Source organism: Hyla sarda, chromosome 4 (assembly GCF_029499605.1).
Source record: "Hyla sarda isolate aHylSar1 chromosome 4, aHylSar1.hap1, whole genome shotgun sequence".
Classification (NCBI taxonomy): Eukaryota; Metazoa; Chordata; class Amphibia; order Anura; family Hylidae; genus Hyla; species Hyla sarda.
Window position 1 is genome coordinate 215,033,718 of NC_079192.1, and position 22,820 is coordinate 215,056,537.

General features: G+C 40.9%; 2 protein-coding genes across 14 annotated transcripts in view; one reads left to right on the forward strand and one right to left on the reverse strand.

The window, feature by feature from the left end:
- Positions 1-8,032, forward strand: part of GSAP (gamma-secretase activating protein) — a 176,192-nt gene extending 168,160 nt beyond the window's left edge. For 10 of the 11 annotated variants that reach the window (XM_056573472.1, XM_056573473.1, XM_056573476.1 and 7 more), the window contains one exon: positions 7,417-8,030. In XM_056573472.1, coding sequence (XP_056429447.1) covers positions 7,417-7,514 — 98 coding nt within the window. In that variant the 3' untranslated portion in view covers positions 7,515-8,030. Of the gene's footprint in view, positions 1-2,450; positions 2,571-7,416 lie in introns of all 11 variants that reach the window. The other variant, XR_008892615.1, reaches the window with a different exon arrangement.
- A 2,704-nt stretch (positions 8,033-10,736) lies between these two features.
- CCDC146 (coiled-coil domain containing 146) overlaps positions 10,737-22,820 on the reverse strand; it is a 119,684-nt gene continuing 107,600 nt past the window's right edge. For all 3 annotated transcript variants that reach the window (XM_056573464.1, XM_056573465.1, XM_056573466.1), the window contains 3 exons: positions 13,584-13,721; positions 12,726-12,974; positions 10,737-11,499 (listed from right to left, as the gene is read on the reverse strand). In XM_056573464.1, the coding sequence (XP_056429439.1) occupies positions 11,296-11,499; positions 12,726-12,974; positions 13,584-13,721 (591 nt within the window). In that variant the 3' untranslated portion in view covers positions 10,737-11,295. The remainder of the gene's footprint in view (positions 11,500-12,725; positions 12,975-13,583; positions 13,722-22,820) is intronic.

A 22,820-nucleotide genomic window follows, 5' to 3' on the forward strand; every position in this document is an offset into this window, starting at 1 on the left:
AACTTATGTATATTTAGATTTTTTTTTTTTTTTTTATGGAAGCCAATTACAAAAGTTAATTATTTGGCATAAGGAATCAAATATTTAAAAAAAAATCATGTTTAATGAAAGCGCCTGTTTAAGTACTCCCAACGGAGTCTGTATAGTCCTAAAAGTCCTGCAGCCGGGGATGTGCAAGTGCCATCCCTTAGTGCTGTGGTACTACAACAACTCCCATCATGGGACAAACTCTGTCCCATGACGGGAGTAGTAGTCCAAGGGCAGAGGGAAAGCTCGAGCTACACAGTCCAGGCCCGTTTTGCATAATGGGAACAGAGCCTTTCTGGCAGTGTGTTCCCAAACGTGGAGATTCCAGCTGTTGCTTAACTACAGCCCCCATGATGGGAGTTGTAGTTTAGCAACAATTGGAGGCTCCCTGTTTATGAACACGCTGCATTATGTGCCCTCTCCCCAGGGGAGAGCACAAAAAATGTACTAACCCATATTTCTTGTTTTTCTCTTCTTCTTATTTCAGATCCCTGAATGCAGAGGACTAGATCCGATTTGGTGGATTAAGACGATGACCAGCATTTTTTTTTTTATTTCAATAAAATTATTAACGAGGCTATGGGGAGTGTTTAAAACAAAACAAAAATTCAATGTGTTGTGTTTTTTATAATTGAATTTTAAGGCTTAGTAGTGGAAGCCGTCTTATAAAAGGACTCCATTACTACAACCCTATGCGCGTTAGCCCCAAAATCAGCTAGCGCTAACCTCCAATTATTACTCCAGTACCCACCGCCACAGGAGTGCCGGGAAGAGCCTGTACCAACAGGCCCGGAGAGTCAAAATGGCGCTTCTGGGCCCAGGCGGTAACAGGCTGGCGTTATTTAGGCTGGGGAGGGCCAGTAAAAATGGTCCTTGCCCACCCTGGTAACTTCAGGCTGTTGCTGCTTGGTTGGTATCTGGCTGATACTGAAAATACAGGGAACCCTATGCATTTTTTATTATATTATTTTAAATAAATAAAAAATGTGTGTGGTTCCTCCATTTTTTCATTGTTAGCCAGATACCAACCAAGCAGCAACAGCCTGACGTTACCAGGGTGGGCGAGGACCATTGTTACTGGCCCTCCCCAGCCTAAAGAACACCAGCCTGTTACCGCCTAGGCCCAGAAACGCTCTTTTTGACGCTCCGGGCCTGTTGGTACCGGCTCTTCCCAGCACCCCAGTTGTGGTTATCGGGGAGCAATAATTGGGGGTTAGCGCTAGCTGGTTTGTGGCGAACACCAAGCCCCGGCTTAGTAATGGATTCTGTCTACAAGACTACTTCCACTACTAAGCCTGAAAATTAAATTATAAAAAACACAACACATTGAAAAAAGTTTTATATAAAAAAAAACACTCCCCCACAGCCCTTGTTAACCCTTTTATTGACATTTAAAAAAACACTGTTAATCATCGCAATCTGCTGAATCTGATGTAGTCCTCCGCATTCATGTATCTAGAATTAGAAAAAAACAAACAGTAAAACTACAACCATTTCTGTGATTTCTACAAGTTGGTGTGAAATTTTTGATGAAAACTGGACTCTCACCCCTTTGAAAATATAATGTAAAGCAGACAATATACGTGGACACGCCCACTCTTCCAAACTGACGTGAACAGTGTAAATCGTGGCACAAAGCTCTTTGAAAATGTGGTCGATACTCTTTGTGCGAAAATCGATAATTTTTTATTTCTTTGGGGGGGGCGCAAAATTCTTTAGAGATTTATGATTTTACTATTGTGCAGAGTTTTGTTTAGCACACACCACACTGCTGCTCCGGCACTTCTAGCTATGTGAGCAGTGTACAGCGGAAGTGTACAGGGAAAATGCCACAGCTCTGTGAAGTGTGCGGTAGAGCGAGGGGGGGCTTTCTATATTTGCACAAAATTTATCAAAGGACGTGCACAACTTTAGTTAATCTTGTGCAAGAGTGTAAATTAGACAGGCGGTGTAAAGAGGTAGAATCTGTGTCTACAATAGACACCTTATGATAAATCTCCCCCCTAGGTGTAAAAATACTAAAATAGACAAATATAAAGTGACGGTGCTCGAAGTTAAATGGATATTGGGACTCAATAATTGTCAATGTGTTTAAAATTTTTTTTTTTTTTTGCATTCTAATAAAATTAGGTAGAATTTTCGTTTTTCTTTCCTTATATTTTCACAATTTTGGTATCTATATACTTTTTAATTAATCTGTATATGATACATTATATGCATATAAAATGGTTTTATATTTTCCATTTTTGTGAATGGACATGGGAGAGTCCATGAATTGAATGAGGGTGGTTTTCCTCACCTGTCGTGCATTCGGGACTCTGTCCATGCCCATATATTCGATTCACACAGTAAATTAAGTGTATGAGTAAGGCCAGCACCTGGCCGAAAGAAGTCACATCCTGTTTTACCTGTGATCCATGTAGCTTCGAGTGAATAAAGATGGCACATTGATCTTCACCGAGCTGGAGTTCTTCATATTCTTCTGTTTACAAGACTTGGGTGCAGTCCGCACCCTGCTCTGCGCTCAATCTGGTGGGCTTGGGGTGAGCTGATATATACTTCTATAGTGCATATTTAAAAATTTTTATTTATTAAAAAGTCACAATAAAAATAGCTGTTAAAAATATATTGATGATATCTATGTGTATATATAGCTGTCTGGCAAAGCCCCAGGGACCTTGTGGCTTACTTCAAGCTATATGATGACATATAAGCAAGTAATAAAATACAATGAAGAATAAAATAGTGAAATAAAATATACTGAGGACTTCTGCCGAATTAAAATGCAATTCTTATAACACTATATAGTATTAATGCAATAATCTCTAATTAGAGCAAAAAAAAATTCAAATGTCCATTAAAACGGCAAAAAAAATTTCAAATGCCCATAAATCCGGCAAAATGACCTGTAGATGCTTTTAATCCGGCAAAAAATAGTTTTTTAGCACTAATGCAATAATGTAACTGCAGAAATATTACTGTCACAGTTCAACAATGTTTTTAGATGTCTTGCAACAATGTAACTGCAGATGTGTTAAAGCGGTGCTATGCACCTATGTCTGGCAAGGAGATAACTGTGTAACTGTTTTTTTTTTGGGAGTGAATAACAAAACAGTGGTGCTATGCACCTCTCCCTCCGATTGCAAGCGGGAGCCGGGAGTGTAGATCGCGGCAGTGATTTTTGCAGTTCCTGGAGTCAGCGGCGCAACTCCGTTAGTCTGGGCTGTATGGAGCCAGATCTGCCTTGGTGCAGGTACAGCAACGAATACTTACAGCTCCTGGAGTTGTCAGCTCATCTCCGATGTGACGGTGCTGTAGTGCTGACTCCTTAAAGATCCGTGTAGGTCAAATTCACTGTGATGGATCTCTGCTCTGTGGCAGATAAGGATAACTTTGGCGTCCTTGTGTAGCAATTGAGCACGAGGAGCTCACAGAGTATTATCTGTCAAGTGAGATTAAAATCCGAGCAAGTGGCAATTGCTCAAAAGCAGCAGACCTCACTAGAAAGTGATAACGTTCTAAGTAAAGAGAGGCTGGACGCGTTTCAGGATCGCTATAGATGCTTTCCTCAGCGGCAAGGGTGAGATATGATAGAAGCTAGTTATTTTCAGAGTATATATAGGCACATCTTTACCAAATAAACATATTAAGCACGTCATGTGGGTTCATATTAAAACTCGGGTGTTGCTTGAATGGTTACTTGGATGTCAGACACTTCAAGGGGCTCTCCTAAAAATATGGAATACTATGTTATAACTATTAGTTGCTTCATGCTTGCAATTTATTGTGTGAATAAAGTATGTAAATCAACATGTAAAACGGTCTATGTCAGACCGTAATGTGGGTGTATATCTATCTACAGCAAACTGGCTGATTGTATGTGGATGTTAGAATGTGGTAGGGGAAGTGAAAAATATATTGTGAATAGAATATATTTAGTACATGTGAGAATAGTGTATTTGTGAAGGTAAATTAAATATGTGCATACAAATAAAAAGCTAAATAATAATAAAAATAGAATAATTAAAATAGAAAAAAAATAAAGAATATAAATACAAATAAAATTTGAAATAAATAAAAATTTTATTTGTATTTATATTCTTTAGTTTATTTTTAAATTTTTATTTTATTTACATTTTTTTGATTATTATTATTGCTTTTTATTTGTATGCACATATTTAATTATGTCTGACATCCAAGTAACCATTCAAGCCACACCCGAGTTTTACTATGAACCCACATGACGTGCTTAATTTGGTAAAGATGTGCCTATATATACTCTGAAAATGACTAGCTTCTATCATATGTTACCCTTGCCGCTAAGGAAAGGATCTATGGCAATCCTGAAACGCGTCCAGCCTTTCTATACTTAAAACTTTATCACTATCTACTGAGGTCTGCTACTGTTGAGCAATTGCCACTTGCTCGGATTTTAATCTCACTTGACAGATAATACTCTGTGAGCTCCTCGTGCTCAATTGCTACACAAGGACACCATAGTTATCCTTATCTGCCACAGAGCAGAGATCCATCACCGTAATTGGACCTACACGGATCTTTAAGGAGCCAGCACTGCCACATCGGAGATGAGCTGACAACTCCAGGAGCTGTAAGTATTCTTTGCTGTACCTGCACCAAGGCAGATCTGGCTCCATACAGCAGGACTAATGGAGTTGCGCCGCCAACTCCAGGAACTGCGAAAATCACTGCCGCGATCTAAACTCCCGGCTCCTGCTTGCAATCGGAGGGAGAGGTGCATAGCACCACTGTTTTGTTATTAACTCCCAAAAAAAAAACCAGTTAAAGTTATCTCCTTGCCGGACATAGGTGCATAGCACCGCTTCAACACATCTGCAGTTACATTGTTGCAAGACATCTAAAAAAAAATGTTGAACAGCGACAGTAATATTTCTGCAGTTATTATTGCATATATTACTGCTAAAAAAAAATTGCCAGATTAATGGACATTTGAAAGTTTTTTTGCCGGATTAATGGACATTTGAACATTTATATAGTGTTATAAGAATTGCATTTTAATTCAGCAGCAGTCCTCAGTTTATTTTGACAATTTTTTATGTTTCATTGTATTTTATTACTTGCTTATACGTCATCATATAGCTTGAAGTAAGCCACGAGGGCCCTGTGGCTTTTCCAGACAGCTATATATATACCTATATATCATCAATACATACATACCACAGACATACAACTTCCAGCCATATACAGCGTATGGCTGGAGGCTGTATGTCTGTGTACTGCCCCCCCACAGTGTTCCGGTCACCGCTCCTCCGGCCCGGGGTCACAATCTACTGCTATGGCCTATGGACCATAGCAGCAGTCCCGGGACCGGAGGAGCGGCGCTCGGAACACTGTAGATGACGCGCCGCCGGTCACTCACCAGGCCCCGGCCAGCTCTCATCCTCCTGCGCCTCTATGGTTGTACGCACGGGACGTCACTGACGTCACGTGCGTACAACCATAGAGAGGTGGAGAAGCACAGAAGGACCAGAGTAAGACCGCAGGAGGACCGGAGGAGGAAGCGTGGTGGTCAGGGAATGGTAAGTGACATCCATGTGTTCGGAAAATAATTTTTGGGACACAGGGATGTCCGGCATAGGAATACTTATGATTATCTTCCCGGCTCCTGTGTGCGGCTGCAGGCGGGGGCCGGCCAGAGCATGTAAAAACAAATTCATGTATACTAAAAACTAGGGTGCCTCCAGCTGTTGTGAAACTACAACTACCAGCATGCCCAGACAGCCTTTGCCTGTCCGGGCATTCTGGGAGTTGTAGTTTCACAACAGCTGGAGGCACCCTGGTTTTTAAGTATACTGAACAGTTATTAGTTTGTATATGCTCTGGCCGGCCCCCGCCTGCAGCCGCACACAGGAGCCGGGAAGATAATCATAAGTATTCCTATGCCGGACCCCAATACCCGGCGTATAAGACGACCCCCGACTTTTCAGAAGAAAATTCGGGGTTAAAAAGTAGTCTTATACGCCGGGATACACGATATGTTTTATTGTGATTTTTAAATTTTTTTATAAATACAATTTTTTTAAATACATTTATTGACAGTTATTGAGACCCAGTATCCATTTAACTTCGAGCACCGTCACTTTCTATTTGTCTTATTTTTTTTTTTTTTTTAAAAGCATACAGACCAGCTGTTGGGGTTAGTCTTGTGCAGTGGTAATGAATTTATCAACGCAAAAAAAAAAAAATTAAAAAATGAACTACAGTGGTCCCTCAACATACGATGGTAATTCATTCCAAACGACCCATCGTTTGTCGAATCCATCGTATGTTGAGGGATTCATGCAATGTAAAGTATAGGAAATTATACTCACCTGTCCCCGCCGCTCCGGACCGCGTCCTCACCGCTCTCTATGCTGTCCCAGGGGCTCCCGATGCTGTCCCGCTGCTCTGGGTGCACTTCGGGATCCTCCGGCTTCTTCTGCATGGTCCGGGCCTCGCTTTCTGGTGACGTTATTACGCTGCTGCGCCGGCACGGCGTGCGTAGCGACGTAATAACTATGCCGGAAAGCGAGGCTTGGACCCTGGAGAAGATGCAGAAGACACCGGAGGATCGCGAAGTGGACCCGGAGCAGCGGGGATAGGTAAGTGAACCTGTCCGGGATGCTTAAACTGCTATCTGACAGCAGCTTAAGCATTTTGCGCTGTACGATGGCCCCGACATATAAAAGCATTGTATGACGATGCTGACATCGACATGCGATGGTCTCTGAGAAGCCATCGTATGTCGATTTGATCATATGTCGGGGCCATCGCATGCTGGGGGGTTACTGTACATCACACACATCTTAGTACCCCCCATGGTCTCCAGAGTTAAAGGCATTGAATGCATGGTTTGTTGTTGCATCATACTTATTTGGTTTGCCATTTTGCCTAATGTGTCCGCTGCAGTCTGTGTGTTGGCACCAAAGTCAATTTGCTGTGTGGAAGGAGCGGTGGATAGCTCCCGTTTACCAGGCTTGTGCCAGTGTGTTTCTGCTGCTTTGTGATTGTTCATTGCATTGTCCATCAGTGGAGAGAAAAGCTGCCCAATAAGTCTCCAGCATCTCTCTCCTCTCATGAACATTCTTCTAAGATTATATGTCTCTTATTTGTATTCAAAGTGATAAATATACATCTGCAAGGGTCATGGGCAAAAATCTAAAACCAGTAATGTGTGCTTTAGAAAAGGATTATAAAACCTGGTACTGCTAGTAGCAATCCAGGTGGATGAAATTCAATTCGCCTTATGCAAAATTCTTCCCGTTCCTCATGGATGACTTTCCGGAAAAAAATCTTTGCCAGTTGTTATAAATTTTGATTGATCAACTTTTATGTTCTTTATGTATAATCTATATTTAATTACTATTGCAGAATTAAATCCTTTTGAAGAAGATAACATAGATGCTGCATTTCTGGAAGAGATTGCCTTGAAACAAACCGCAGATTTACTAAGCCTACAACAGTACTAGACACTGGATCAAAGTAATGGCATCTGTCTGTACATTTCTGCCCGGTGCCAGGAAGGTGGCCATAGTTCCTGTGACAGTTCTGTTGAAATCATGTTGTGCAACACTGAAATTCTGTTTAAATGTAGCTACTTTCAATGTCTGTGATATTTCCTATTGTGGTACATTCTCTTTTTGCAGCTAAAAAGTATTTTAAGGATGGTAAGGTGATGGTACCAAGTGATTTATAATATTGGCAAGATATTGGTTTTAGTCAGCAATTTGAAACCAGAAATGTGCCAGTTGCATAAAAAACTTATACAATATGTATTCCTCATAGGAATTGTATCTTACAATATAAATTTGCAAAGAATTTTGCTCAGAAAATGTTTACAAAAACACTACCTTACATTTTTAAATAGCTTTAGTTCTCTGCTAGGATGTGATAAAGGAATGGGTGGTGGGTACCTTTTTAAAGGGGTACTCCGCCCCTGGACATCTTATCCCCTATCCAAAGAATAGGGGATAAGATGTCTGATCACGGGGGTCCCGCCGCTGGTACCCCCTACAATCTCCAGGCAGCACCCCAGTGTTCTGGACATTTTTGTTGAGAAAGCAGGATTTGGGCAGCCATGGTCGTGATATCATGCTACGCCCCTCCATTGATGTGTATGGGAGCGAGCGTAACTGCTTCCATAGACGTGATGTCCTGACCACGGCCACTGAATCCAGCATTCTGTACAGAAATCTTCAGAATGCTGGGGTGTTGTCCGGAGATCGCGTGGGTCCCAGCGGCCAGACCGCCCCGTGATCAGACATGTTATCCCCTACCCTTTGAATAGAAGATGAGATATCCAGGGGCAGAGTACCCCTTTAAACAACAAACAAGGATATGTTTAAATGTTCCTACAGTAACAAGAAACCAGCAGCATAAATTATGTACAAAATATGTTTTTCTCTTCTGCTTACAGTAAAAATCTCAGTCTGTTCCAGCCACTAGGGGGAGGATATGTATGGATCTTCTATTTAGGTCAATTGAAGCCTAATACAGCCCATTTCTAGTGACGTCATTTATGGATGTGGGGAAGCAAAAATGGACATTAGAACTAAAAAGTTTAAGCAATGAAGCCCAATGTTGAAGTACATTCCAGAAATGCTTCATATGATTTATGCTGCTGGGTGTAATAGATATCCAGCTTGATTCTTACAACAGTAATGGTTTTAGAATAGAGATTTCCCTTCAATCCCTATGACTTATACCTTTTTTAATGAACGCATTACTATCAATGATGAACTGACATACTTTAATGACCTTTTTAGCAAGCAAATCTTTTTAGGTGTATTGCAGCATCTGTAAATACTGCACTACAGTCTGGTTTATTGGGGTTACTTTGCGTTTGGTCTTTCTAATGACAGTTGCAGGAATACATGTATCCCCAGCAAATTCACATGGTTAGATGAGCACAAATTGTGTGAGTTTGTAATTTTCAATGTGTTCCATTGACAGGACGTTTCTATACACATTCATCACTGTGCATGAGAAAAAAGATGCAATGTCTTATTATGCGGACTGAATTATAATCTACTGTTATTTAAAAAGGTCCATTACCTGTTGCACTTACTATTTTTAAGTTTTACTCCTCAATTTGGTAAAGAATATCTTTGTTTCTTAAGTGTATTTCATGCCACCCATAAGCAGCTAAATTTTATTTGCATTGCATGCATGTTCATATTAATGTTTTTCTGTATCTCTTCTTGACAAAGGTCCTTCTGCTAAATCCTCAGATGATACAATTCAGTAAAAAGCAAGTCTGTGCTTTTTCACAATTTATATTTATTAGGAAGACAAAGCATTTTATGAATTTTCAGGAATGGTAGCGTCACACACACCACATACCCAAGTAGGAAATTCACTGCGCATTTTGCTATGACCTGGCACACGGGGGAGATTTATCAAAACCTGTATAGAGAAAGAGTGGTGCAATTGCCTATAGCAACCAATCAGATTGCTACTTTAATTTTTAAAGAGTCCTTTGAAAAATGAAAGCAATCTAATTGGTTGCTATAGGAACCTGTAGTGCCTCTACACAGGTTTTGATAAATCTCCCACACAGAGCTTCCACACAGCAGCCGTGTGCAGTAAGACTTGGAGGCAGGCCGAGCGCACCGAAGTAACTGTGATGAAACCGAACTACACACACAGGGCTGCTGTGGGAAGTCCTGTGTGTCTGGACGTAGCAAAATGCCCAGCATTTTTCCTGCTGCGTGAAAGAAGTTGGGTATGAACGGTGTGTGAAGCTATCCTTAAGAAAAAACTTGGGATGAACAATTTCCCTGACATCTGTGTTGCTGGTACAGTCCATCCATTTATGGGGGGGGGAAAAAGCATGATTGTTTTCTGACATATACTGTTGCATAGTGCACCTGACTTAAAGGGGTACTCAAGTGGAAAACAAATGTTTTCAAATCAACTGGTGCCAGAAAGTTAAACAGATTTGTAAAATATTTATATTTAAAAACCTTAATCCTTCCAGTACTTATCAGCTGCTGTGTTCTCCAGAGGAAGTTGTATAGTTCTTTTCTGTCTGACCAAAGTGCTCTCTGCTGACGCCTCTGTCCATGTCAGGAACTGTCCAGAGCAGAATAGGTTTCTCTGTATGCTTCCTCTGTACTATACATCAGCATTCCAAGTACTGGAAGGATTAAGGTTTTTAAATAGAAGTAATTTACAAATTTGTTTTACTTTCTGGAGCCAATTGATATGAAAACATTTGTTTGCCACTGGAATACCCCTTTAATATCAGAACATAACTGAACAGAAACTGTGGTTGCATATCCATTTAAGGCTGGGTCCACACTACGTTTTGTCCCATACGGGAGCGCATACGGCAGGGGGGAGCTAAAAGCTCGCGCTCCCGTATGTTACCGTATGCGCTCCCGTATGTCATTCATTTCAATGAGCCGACCGGAGTGAAACGTTCGGTCCGGTCGGCTCATTTTTGCGCCGTATGCGCTTTTACAACCGGACCTAAAACTGTGGTCAACCACGGTTTTAGGTCCGGTTGTAAAAGCGCATACAGCGCAAAAATGAGCCGACCGGACCGAACGTTTCACTCCGGTCGGCTCATTGAAATGAATGACATACGGGAGCGCATACGGTAACATACGGGAGCGCGAGCTTTTAGCTCCCCCCTGCCGTATGCGCTCCCGTATGGGACAAAACGTAGTGTGGACCCAGCCTAAGCTAGGTTTCCACATAGGGTTTTTTTTTTTTTCTCGCATTGTTTTTTAAACTTGCCACTGTAGTTTTTGAGCCACTTTGGTTCAAAAACTGAAGTGGCAGTTTTCCAAAAAATGCCAGAAAAAAAACAACCTGTGTGGCATTATTGTGTTGCCTATAGATGTTTCTTCAGATCTCTAGTCACTTATTAACTGTTCCTGTGTGTCTGTAGATATGACATACAAGTTCAGAGCTTCCCCTTTGTTGGATATTGCATACATTTCCACCGATATTTGGAGCAATATGATTATAAAACACATTTAACCATATTTGGCAAAACTGTCATGTTAAATGAGTTTACATTTATTGAATATTGCATGTTATATTTTAATAGTATTAAATGTTTTATGGAACTCTATGGATTAACCCAATTCAGGGCTGTTTTGTGGCCTGTCAATTGTTTACTTATTATCTGGTCTGCAGTATAAGTTGCAACAGTAAAAGAAATCTAATACTGCATAGCATGGCACAGTGTGAAGTAGTCTATTGTGCCAGTACATGATAGTTATCTTGTGATGGATATTGTTAGATTTCAATTGGCTTTATCAGTGGCTTTCTAATATGCCTCATGTTTGAACAGGGTTCACTGGGTTTGAACGGTGCTAGAGCTCCATATGGTCGAGGCAGAGGAAGGGCATTTTCATCCTCTGGTATGTAGGCATTAGGCCGTTGCTCAGCTGTTGTATAAATGCCATTTGGCAACATGTAATGTTCCTCCTCCTCTTCTGCCTGCAGTGGACAGAAAGAACATTAAGCTATTGTTTTCTTCTATTGTTAAACTTTTAAATATCAGTTTGTAAAAAAACAAACACACTCATCACTGGAATAACTTTCTATAGCAGCAAATAAAATATTACAATTCTATGACCTGTTTACAACCATTTTCATTGTACAATGCATCTAAAATGAGAAATTCTACCATTTTGCTTCTACATCTCTTATACAGACATGTTTCTCCATGGTAACAGACAACAAAATGCTGTACAGTCTGATCTTGCAGTCATACTCCGTTCTACCTGTAATTTATGCTTGCATACTCTTAGTAAGTTAGCTAAAAGTAAAGTAGAGCATTGCACAAGAGAAGTAGAAACAATAGGATGTTTTTATTTATGATTCAACTTTGCAATATGATTTTTTTTTTATTGCATATAAAGATTTAAAAACTTGTTGCAAAGTAAGATATACTCATAGTAAAGATTTATCAAAACCTGTGCAAAGGAAAAATTGCTTAATTGCCCATAGCAGCCTATCAGATTGAGTCTTTCATTTTTCAGTGGCCCTGTTTAAAAATGAAAGAAGCAAGCTAATTGGTTGCTATGGGCAACTAGACAACTTTTCCTCTGGACAGGTTTTGATAAATCTCCCCCATTGTTAAAAATGTGAAAATGCATTGCTGAACTGTAAATAAACTATTTAATTATTTCTAAGCTTATGTCTATTTAATGTATTTTTGCTAAAGAAAAGGTTAATAAAAAGCATTGTAAAGTACAGCTCTTGTCTTTAAAAAAATTGTATTTCCATCTAATTGTATTTAAATCTTAATTGATAAGCATTCTAAAATGGAAGTACCATAGGATAAATAGACCTCATGCTATGCATAAAAACGGTTGGTGAATATGCCATAAGATTTATCAACCTGTTTCATACAAACACTGGAGTGATTTGCCCCTGGCAGCCAATCACAGCTCAGCTTTCATATCTTTACAAGCTCCAGTAAAATGAAAGCTGAGCTGTGATTGGTTGGAATGGGAAAACAGTTTGATATTAGGGAGATGGTTAACTCTGGGCTGTTGTTTTAAGACATGTTGCATGCCTAGTATGACGCTGCATTTAACACTGCCACTGCAAAAAGTTGTCATCTGCATAATCGGCAAGCTTACCCTTGTCCTGATCATTATCTTATCCTGATTTTACTAAAATTAATAATACAGCATTTTCATATTTAAGAACCTTACCCTAGCTTTCTCTTCTTTTTCAAGTCTGTGCCTACGCTCTTCGCGCAGGAATCGTTTCCACTCTTGTTCTGTTTCCTCGCTAGGTGGTAGTCCTTGCTCCATTCTGGTGTAGCACTTCTGCACAAACTTCTCTTTATCTCTAATTTCCTGTTGCAGCTTGATGTAATTGGCTTGTTGCATTGACAGCTCCGCAATACAGGACATCATTTTACGAGTGGTGTCTTTAATTTTCTTTTGAAGTTCATTCATCTAAAATATTGACAATCCAAAACATGAGAAGAATGGCGGTACTTGTTTGTAAACTCTTTTGGTGTTTCTATTTCTTTTCCAGCATATGAAAGCAATATAAATTTTTCTTGGTCATCTCTAAAAAATGCAATTTACTGGAACATATAAATTCCTTTTGGGGGGTCGATCACATACACTTTTTTAATGGTTTGTCAATTCGCCCCCCTGTTCCAGAGTTATGGGGTGTTTTTATATGTAGTAGATTGCTGAATCCCTCAGGTGGGCGTGCTGTGGTGTTAGAAGGTATAAGTGGGCTTTTCTGGGCATGGCTGTGGACGTGAATAACTTACATCAATGTAGTATGTGCTCCCATCACTTCCTGCTGGTGTAGTCAACAGGATCTTGCAAGATTTGTCTTTTGCAGCGCTCCTTCTGACTGCGTCATACTACACGGTGGTAAGATATTCATTCCTCTGGCCCAGCTAAGCCTACCCATATCTCCGAGCACAACCATCTGATAAGAGGGGGGTGTTAAGGAGGGCCAGATCAACAAACCATTAAAGTATGTGATCAGCCCCACATACCTACCAGTAATTTGTTAATTTTTTTGTTTTTTTTACTTTTATATACCTTTTTTGCAAGAACTAGTGTGTCCTCCTTGCCATTCTCCACTTTAATGCGTATTCTTTCAGAAAGTCTTGAAACTTGTTCGTAGAGAAAGTCTTTCTCCAACAAATGCTCCTCCTTTTCAGCCAGATGCAGTTCTAACTGAAGAAGAAAAAGCAGGGTTAAAGAAACCTGTCTGCAGATTTTATTGATTTCCCCGCTCTGCTCCCTCTGCACATTCAAATCAAGTACAGGCCCAGAAGCTTCGATATTCCTGATCATAAATCTAAATGGGCAAAAGAAGCAGAGCGGTGACGTTGGAGCAACCTGGGCTGTCAGTCATGCTTGAATAGGCATTAATACAGCTTAGAGCAGTGATGACTACATGAAAATACTCCACGCCCAAGAAACTACTGTTCAAAGTGCGGGAGATTTTTCAAAGTGATTCTGGTCATTATGGAGGTTGCAATCCAGGACATCTGGACATGGTAAGAACTAGTGCAGTGCTGCATAATTTAATAATGAAATAAAAAAAAAAATAATAATTGAAATGCAAGATATGCAACTGATCCACAACAGGTAACCCCCGGCACTGCCACTCCACTAATTAGTTGCTGCTAAGCTTTTCTGGCTGGCAGACCATTCCAGTGCTCACATGTAAATATCAAAAGTACATCCAACAGAGAGCTATTCAAAGAATCGAGCACCCACCCAATCTATCTGTGCAAGTAGCATTCTTCATTTCGTTACAGCATGGTCGTGTAGAAACACATGCGGGAGAGTGGACGGAAACAGGTGGGTGGGGGAGTGGGTTGGGCGATGGTCTGTGTAGAGCAATCAGCTCATCGTGGGGCCTGACGAAGCGCTGATTGTGTGACACGGACCATCACCCAACCCACTCCCCCACCCATCTGTTTCAGTCCTTTCTCCCGCATGTGTTTGTACACACCATGCTGTAGCGAAATAAAGTAGAACGCTACTTGCACAGTTAGACTGGGTGAGTGCTCCATTCTTTGAATATATCTCTGTTGGATATAAAAGATTTGTGAATACTGCAAGAACATGCCCGACAAATATGACAATTACTGCTTAGCATTTCAATTTTGGTGGCTGCTTGTCACCTGACCATCTGTGTTTTAAATGGTGCGGAAGGGTGCCCCAATCCCCCATAGGTCTGTTGTAGCTACTGTTCCTCCTCTGTGCAGCCCCAATGTCTTCTCTGTGCTCCCGGCAAGCAGTTGGTTTCAGGACCTTCTCGCACAGCCATCAGTAGCCGCAGCAGTGTTGTCAGGCCAGTGATTGGCTGTGATGAAGTGCAACTAGCTGCATATCTCTGAAGAAGGAAGCACAGAAGGCACTGGGACCACATGGAGGATGGGATCTGTGGCAGACTGGGGCTAGGTAAGCATCAGTTTTTTTTGTTTCCCCAGTGCCCCTGCACCATATTGAAGGGGGATAGACATTAAAATGAGGGGGGGGGGGGGTGGACAAGGAATGAGTGAGCTTGACATAAAATTTGAGACAAAATGAAATGGGGGGGGGGATTTGTTCTGATATTGGAGATTTAAATGAAATCGAGGGTGGTTGTGAAATATGGGGGCGGGGAATTTACCATTTGTTTATTATATCAGGTAAATGATGTAAGAACACTGATGTTACCCTATATGACATATTGAGAACATGCGTAAAATCTGCTGTTCCATTTGATAGTTACAAATACTTTCCATAGTTGACTTCCTGTAAAGGACATTTGTAAATCTGTCATGTACTTCACAGTACTACATTTACTCCTTCACTTTGCTGCTGGGCTTTTGGAGATAGAATTTGGCTGGAATTCAAGTCGGGGGCCAGGTGTGTTTGGGGTTTACAAAGCCCCCATGGTGCAAGAACAGTGGACCCCCCACATGTGACTTTATTTCGGAAACATTTGCACCCAACTGTGCAAATGAAAAATTTTATTTTTAATTTTCATAGACCACTGTTCCAAAAATCTGTCAGACACCAGTGGGGTGTAAATGCTCACTGCACCCCTTATTACATTCCATGAGGGGTGTAGTTTCCAAAATGGGGTCACATGTGGGGGGGGGGGTTCCGTTGTCCTGGCACCATGGGGACTTAGTAAATGCACAAGGCCCTCAATTTCAGCCAAAATTCTCGCTCCAAAAACCCAATGGCGCTCCTTCTCTTCTGAGCCCTGTAGTGCACCAGCAGAGCACTTTACAGCCACATATGGGGTATTTATATACTAAAAAAAAATGGAGTTACAAATTTTGGGAGGCTTTTTTCCTATTACCCCTTGTGAAAATGAAAAATGTTTGATAACACCAGCATTTTCACATCCAACTTTTAATGAAAATTCTCATTAACCCCTAGTTATGTTCCGTAAGGGATGTAGTTTCCAAAATGTGGTCAATGTGGGTGTTTTATTTTTTTTTATTTTTTTTGTGTTTGTCAGATCACCCACCCGTGTGCAAATCACCACAAATGTACATGGCGCTCTCACTCCTGAGCCTTGTTGTGCGTCCACAGAGCATTTTACGTCCACATATGGGGTATTTCCGTACTCTGGAGAAATGGGGTTACCAATTTTTATTTTTTTACCTCTTGTGAAAAGGAAAAGTATGGGGCAACAACAGCATGTTAGTGTAAAATTTTTTATTTTATTACAATAACATACTGGAGTAGACCCCAACTTTACCTTTTCATAAGGGGGTGAAGGGAGAAATTGCCTAACACATTTTGGAGGTTTTTTTCTCCTGAGTAAGGAAATACCCCATATGTGACCCTAAACTGTTGCCTTGAAATACGACAGGGCTCCTAAGTGAGAGAGCGCCATGCGCATTTGATGCCTTAATTAGGGACTTGCGTAGGGGGGGACATTGGGAATCACTGGCGTAGAATACCCCTAACGGTGCCTCCAGCTGTTGCAAAACTTATCCCCCCCCCCTCCAAGGGCATGCTGAGCGCTGTAGTTTTGCAACAGCTGGAGGTACACTACCACAGCTCCCAGCATGCCTTTGGCTGTCCATGCATGGTGAGAGTTGTAGTTATGCAACAGCTGGAGGTACAATTTTTCATAACTACATAACTCCCAGCATGCCCAGACAGCCAAAGGGCATGCTGAGAGTTGCAGTTGTGCCTCCAGCTTTTGCAAAACTACAACTCCCAGCATGCCCTTTGTCTGTGCATGCTGGGAGTTATTGCTAGGCAACAGCAGGAGGCAAACAGCACATACTTCCTGCTGTTAGATCACTCCACCAAAGCCCGCTGGGACCGCTGCCACACCAGACCCCGGGTAAGCCTCCCTACCTTGATCACCCCCTCCCTCCAACGCCGATGCCGCCCAGCAGGATGGATGATTGGGCGGCATCTGGGTCACCGGAGACCCGATTGACCCGGAATGACCGCTAATGGACATGGCCCCCCCCCCCCCAGCGGTTTGCATGGGGGTACGCGGCGGGGACTGGAATTCCCACGGGTGTACAGGTACCCGTATGCCCTAGGTCTTTAACCCCTTAAGGCCCAGGCCCATTTTGGCCTTAAGGACTAGAGCGTTTTTTTGCACATCTGACCACTGTCACTTTAAGCATTAATAACTCTAGGATGCTTTAACCTTGCATTCTGATTCTGAGATTTGTTTGTTTTTTGGTGACATATTCTACTTTTAGTGGTAAAATTTTGTCAATGGTTGCATCATTTCTTGGTGAAAAATTCCAAAATTTGATGAAAAAATTGAAAATTTTGCATTTTTTAAAGCTCTCTGCTTATAAGGAAAATGGACATTCCAAATAAATTATATATTGATTCACTTGTACAATATGTCTACTTTATGTTTGCATCATAAAGTTGACATGTTTTTACTTTTGGAAGACACCAGAGGGCTTTAAAGTTCAGCAGCAATTTTCCAATTTTTCACAACATTTTATAAATCGGAATTTTTCAGGGACCAGTTCAGTTTTGAAGTGGATTTGAAGGGCCTTCATATTAGAAATACCCCACAAATTACCCCATTATAAAAACTGCACCCCTCAAAGTATTCAAAATGACATTCAGTAAGTGTGTTAACCCTTTAGGTGTTTAACAGGAATAGCGGCAAAGTGAAGGAAAAAATTCAAAATCTTCATTTTTTACACTCTCATTTTCTTGTAGACCCAGTTTTTGAATTTTTACAAGGGGTAAAAGGAGAGAAATCTTCCTATAATTTGTAACCCAACTTCTCTCGAATAAGGAAATACCTCATTTGTATGTCAAGTGTTCGGCGGGCTCAGAAGGGAAGGAGCAACAATGGGATTTTGGAGAGCCAGAACAGCAGAAAACCCCCCACATAGCATACCATTTTGGAAACTTCACCCCTCAAGGCACGTAACAAGGGGTCCAGTGAGCCTTAACACCCCACAGGTGTTTGACGACTTTTCGTTAAAGTCAGATGTGTAAATAAAAAAAAAAATTCACTAAAGTGCATTTTTTCCCCAAATTTACCATTTTTACAAAGGGTAATGGGAAAAAATTCCCCCTCAAATTTCTAACCCCATGTGTGGACGTCAAGTGCACTGCAGGCGAACTACAAATTTAGCTGAAATGTTATTTTTTTTTGGGGGGGGGGGGGGGGGGGGGGGCATGTCACATTCAGGAAGCCCCTATGGTGCCAGAACAGCAAAAAAAAAAAAAAAAACATGGCATACTATTTTGGAAACTACACCTCTCAAGGAACGTAACAAGGGGTACAGGGAGCCTTAACACCTCACAGGTATTTGATGACTTTTTGTTAAAGTTGGATGTGTAAACGAGATTTTAAAAAAATCACCACAATGCAGTTTTTCCCCCCCAAATTTTACATTTTAACAAGGGGTAATAGGAGAAAGAATTACCCCCATAATTTGTAACCCCATATCTTCTAAGTATGGAAATACCCCATGTGTGGACGTACCCCATGTAGTGCACCATGCTGGTGCACTACAATGCTCAGAAGAGGAGGAGCGCCATTGAGCTTTTGGAAAGATAATTTGTTTGGAATGGAAGTCAGGGGCCATGTGCAGTTACAAAGCCCCCCGTGGTGCCAGAACAGTGGACCCCCCCCCCACATGTGACCACATTTTGGAAACTACACAACTCACAGAATTTAATAAGGGGTACAGTGAGTGAATACTAATGTCAATACAATATTTTAGTTTTTACTTTTTAATAAATGAGCAAAGATTTGCAACACTCCATTTTTACTTTGTCATTGTGGGGCGCAGAGTGCAGAACAAGTCCACATCATAACAAAATGTTAAAGTAGAAGGGTCTGAAGATGAGATGTATATATATTTTGAATGTGGGTCCTGTCAGTCCTGAATGCCGCTGCCTTTATTCCTTGTTGAATACATATTTCATTACTGTACTGCTTTCACCACCCCTGGGAGTTTTTCTCTGTGTTGAAATAGACACTGATTCTGCATCTCCTCTGCCCATGTCCCTTCTTTCTATACTGATGCTGTGTGGTCCTTGCTCCCTCTCCCTGCATAGTGAACTCCCTGCTATGGGTTCACTCTTCTCTTCACTGTGTACTAATGCACCGCCTGTATGTGAGATTCCACCCACCCCACAGATTATGCTATGGATTGTATTCTATGGGGAGATTCGTCAAAACCTGTGCAGAGGTAAAGTGGAGCAGTTACCCATGGCAACCAGATTGCTTATTTTTTTTTCTTCATCATTAGCCTTTTTAAATATTAAAGAAGAAATCTTATGTACTGTTATGGGCCACTGCACTACTCTTCCTGTATACAGGTTTTGATAAATCTCCCCAAATATCTCTAGAAAAATGCTGCCTGGGTGATCTGTCCCTATATCCCTGCAGAAACTGGGTGCTCTCATTCATCTATAATACAGCAGTAGGTACAGTCTCTTCCACTCTTCCCTGCTCATATCTTGCATCAGCCCAGCAGCCAGGACATATATGTGATTGAATATGTCAGAATCAGTATCCTAGCCAGCTATGTAAAGGAGCAACACAGATAAAGAAAATTTAAGTTTACATAACCACTGAGCCAGCATTACCTTACCACACTCTGATCCTGGGTTTATATCCAACCAAAGGCAATATCTGCATGGTGTTCCTAAGTTCTCACCATTTGGGTTTGGACAGGATACTCTGGCTTTCTCCCACACTCCATAAATTGTCCATTATCAGAGACAGTAACCAATATTATTGATTATTTTTAGCTTTTTAAAAGGGTAATTTTAGGGAATGTGAACATTATAGAGGGAGTGCCCTGGTTGGGACTACCCTTTATGTGCCAGAAAAAAGCGCTGCCTAGTAAGAGCCACTCTGACAGATGCTGCAATCATTTAAAGGGGAACTCCGGTGAAAACAAGTGGAAAACAAATGTTTTCAAATCAACTGGTACCAGCAAATTAAACAGATTTGTAAATTATTTCTATTTAAAAATGTGAAGCCTTCAAGTACTTATCAGTTGCTGTATACTACAGAGAAAATTGTGAAGTTCTTTCCAGTCTGAAAACAGTGCTCTCTGCTGACACCTCTGTCCATGTCAGGAACTGTCCAGATTAGAAGCAAATCCCCATAAAAAAACCTCTCCTGCTCTGGACAGTTCCTGACCTGGACAGAGGTGTCAGCAGAGAGCACTGTGGTCAGACTGGAAAGAACTTCACAAATGTCTCTGTAGTATACTGCAGCTGATAAGTACTGGAAGGGTTGAAGTTATTTACACATCTGTTTAACTTTCTGGCACCAGTTGATTTGAACATTTTTCTTCTCCCCCTGAGTTCCCCTTTAAGTTAGCAGCCACAGAAAGGGAAATGGAAGCCAAAATAGGGCTTCTTGCAGATAATAGCTGAAAAGGGTGAGAAAAGCTGGAACTACAATGGCCACAATAGCCCTAAAGCCTTGGCCAATATGTGTCTGCATTCTTTGCAATTTGCTTCCCATTGACTGTTGTCAGGGAACTTCTGTCTTTAGTAACAAAGAGACACCGGACACAACACAGGCAGTGGGTGTGGGGTATAGCATGTGCTATGTGTTGGTAAAATTATACTTTGATATCTATGTTCTGTGTATGTATGTATATGTATGTGTAATAAATATATATATATATATATATATATATATATATATATATATATATATATATATATATATATATATATATATATTCTAACTTTAGATGGTGTTGGCCAGTTTTATCTAGTTTCAATTAACCATTGTCTTAGTTCTGGCCAGCGCCCAGTGATGCTCGAAAACTATCCAAATGACCTTGGTAAATGAGGCTTTTGTTGGATAACAAGCTTTTTCTGTGATAAGGAAAAAAGTGTAAAAGGAACCCTGTGATTGGTAATAAAGTTATACACCATGATCCACTGGGGACCCTTATCCAATCAGCTCACACTCAGAGTGTTGCCATATAAAAGGGCTGTAATCTATTTTTGGGTATGATTTTCTACTGCAGAGCTGTTTCTCTGCATGAAAGAGAAAGTCCACATATATTGAGAGAAATGGAAAAGAAGCCAGTGATGGATCGATGCAAAGACAGTCCCGTGTATTATAATAAAATCCAGAGACACAGAGTGAACAAGGGAACGCATTTCAGGCGATGCCGCCCTTAGTCATACTAAGGGCAGCATCGCCTGAAATGCGCTCCCTTGTTCACTCTGTGTCCTCTAGATTTTATTATAATAAACAGGACTGTCTTTGCATCGATCCATCACTGGCTTCTTTTCCATTTCTCTGGACTATTGGTGCTGCCATACACCTGCTGTGCGGTGGATGGGATACCTGCGGTGAGCTGGACGACTTATCTCTATTGATCCACATATATCTATTTACATGTGCATTAAATCTGTCTGCTGATCAACACGGCTGGAGTTGACTGATCACAGGGAGAAATAGATCCTAACAAATGATCCTTCGATTGCCGGAAACAAAGAGTGGACTTTGGTCGAACGATACCGACCAAAATACTCCGTGAGTATTGATTTTAATTCGCTGAGGACAAAAGACCCCAGCTCAACAGTTAACTGTGAAACAGGCTGGTCGGTATCGGGACCCAGGCCCACCTTCTAGTTCCGAACCTGATTGATCCAGTCCTCCAAGTTGTCTGAGAGGTAAGACAGACTGTTTTTATTTCTCTTTCTTTCTCTTTGCTTTAGGTGATTCCAGTTTTATTTGAGATTGCACACCGGCACTATTGTTGATCATATAACAACTTGATGACATAGTGGCCGAAGACAGGCGCTGTGTTGATACCAGATAGAGAAATCTGGATAACACGGGCCGAAGAGGCTTTCTTGGGGTGTAGCCTAATATAAATACGACACTACCACTATTATGTGCAACGAATAGTAGTTTAATAGGTAACGAGAGATAATTTCATGGGATAAAAAGGTAATCAATATTTGCAGTAATACATTTAGTAAATTTAAAATATTGCCGGATTAATGGAAATTCTGGAGTATGTAAACCTGCTTATGTTATTTTCAAGGATATGTAACAGGCGGGGAGAATAGCAGCCCACATACCCAGCTGCAGCACTGAACTCCTGTTCATACAGGAACAATCAAAAGAGATATACTCTTAGAGTTAGTGGGTGTTTTAAATCTCTCTCTCTGTCTGTCTCTGTCTGTTTTTCATAATTTTGCCTTAAGTACTTGTAAGGCCCCGTAGAACATACTGTACTGTTTTTGTCAGTTTAAAAGTGCTACTTTTAAAACATTGTTGTCACATTGGGTTAAATGTAGATTGCATTCACTGACATGTAGAATTGTTGGTGCTTACACCCCCTTATCTTATTCTTATAGAACACGTCCTTGAATACAGAATCTCCCTGACACCAAACCAATCTTGCCCACATCCCTGTTTCAATTATGCAGCAGTATTAATACATGGGGTGACCCATGTCTCAAGAGGGGGGAGGTATGGGGCACTAACAGAACTGTATGCCAGGCTTCACAAACTACTAAAAACTTTTGTTCCCAATGTCTGCTATGTGCAAGACACAATCCACAAGGAGGTATTGGACCAATGAGAGGCAAATTTCCAACCCCAAAATACCCATTTCAGCACATCTGTATGGATTTTATTGAACTTCATAATTGTGAGAAAAATAAATATTAAAAGTATTTCCCACAGGAAGTGCTGATGCCCTAGCCGTATCTAAAGCTTTACTAAAAGACATGATTCCACAATTTGGGATTCCAGAAAAGATTTATAGTGATAATGGTCGACATTTTGTAAACCAAACTATAAAACACATAATAGAAGTA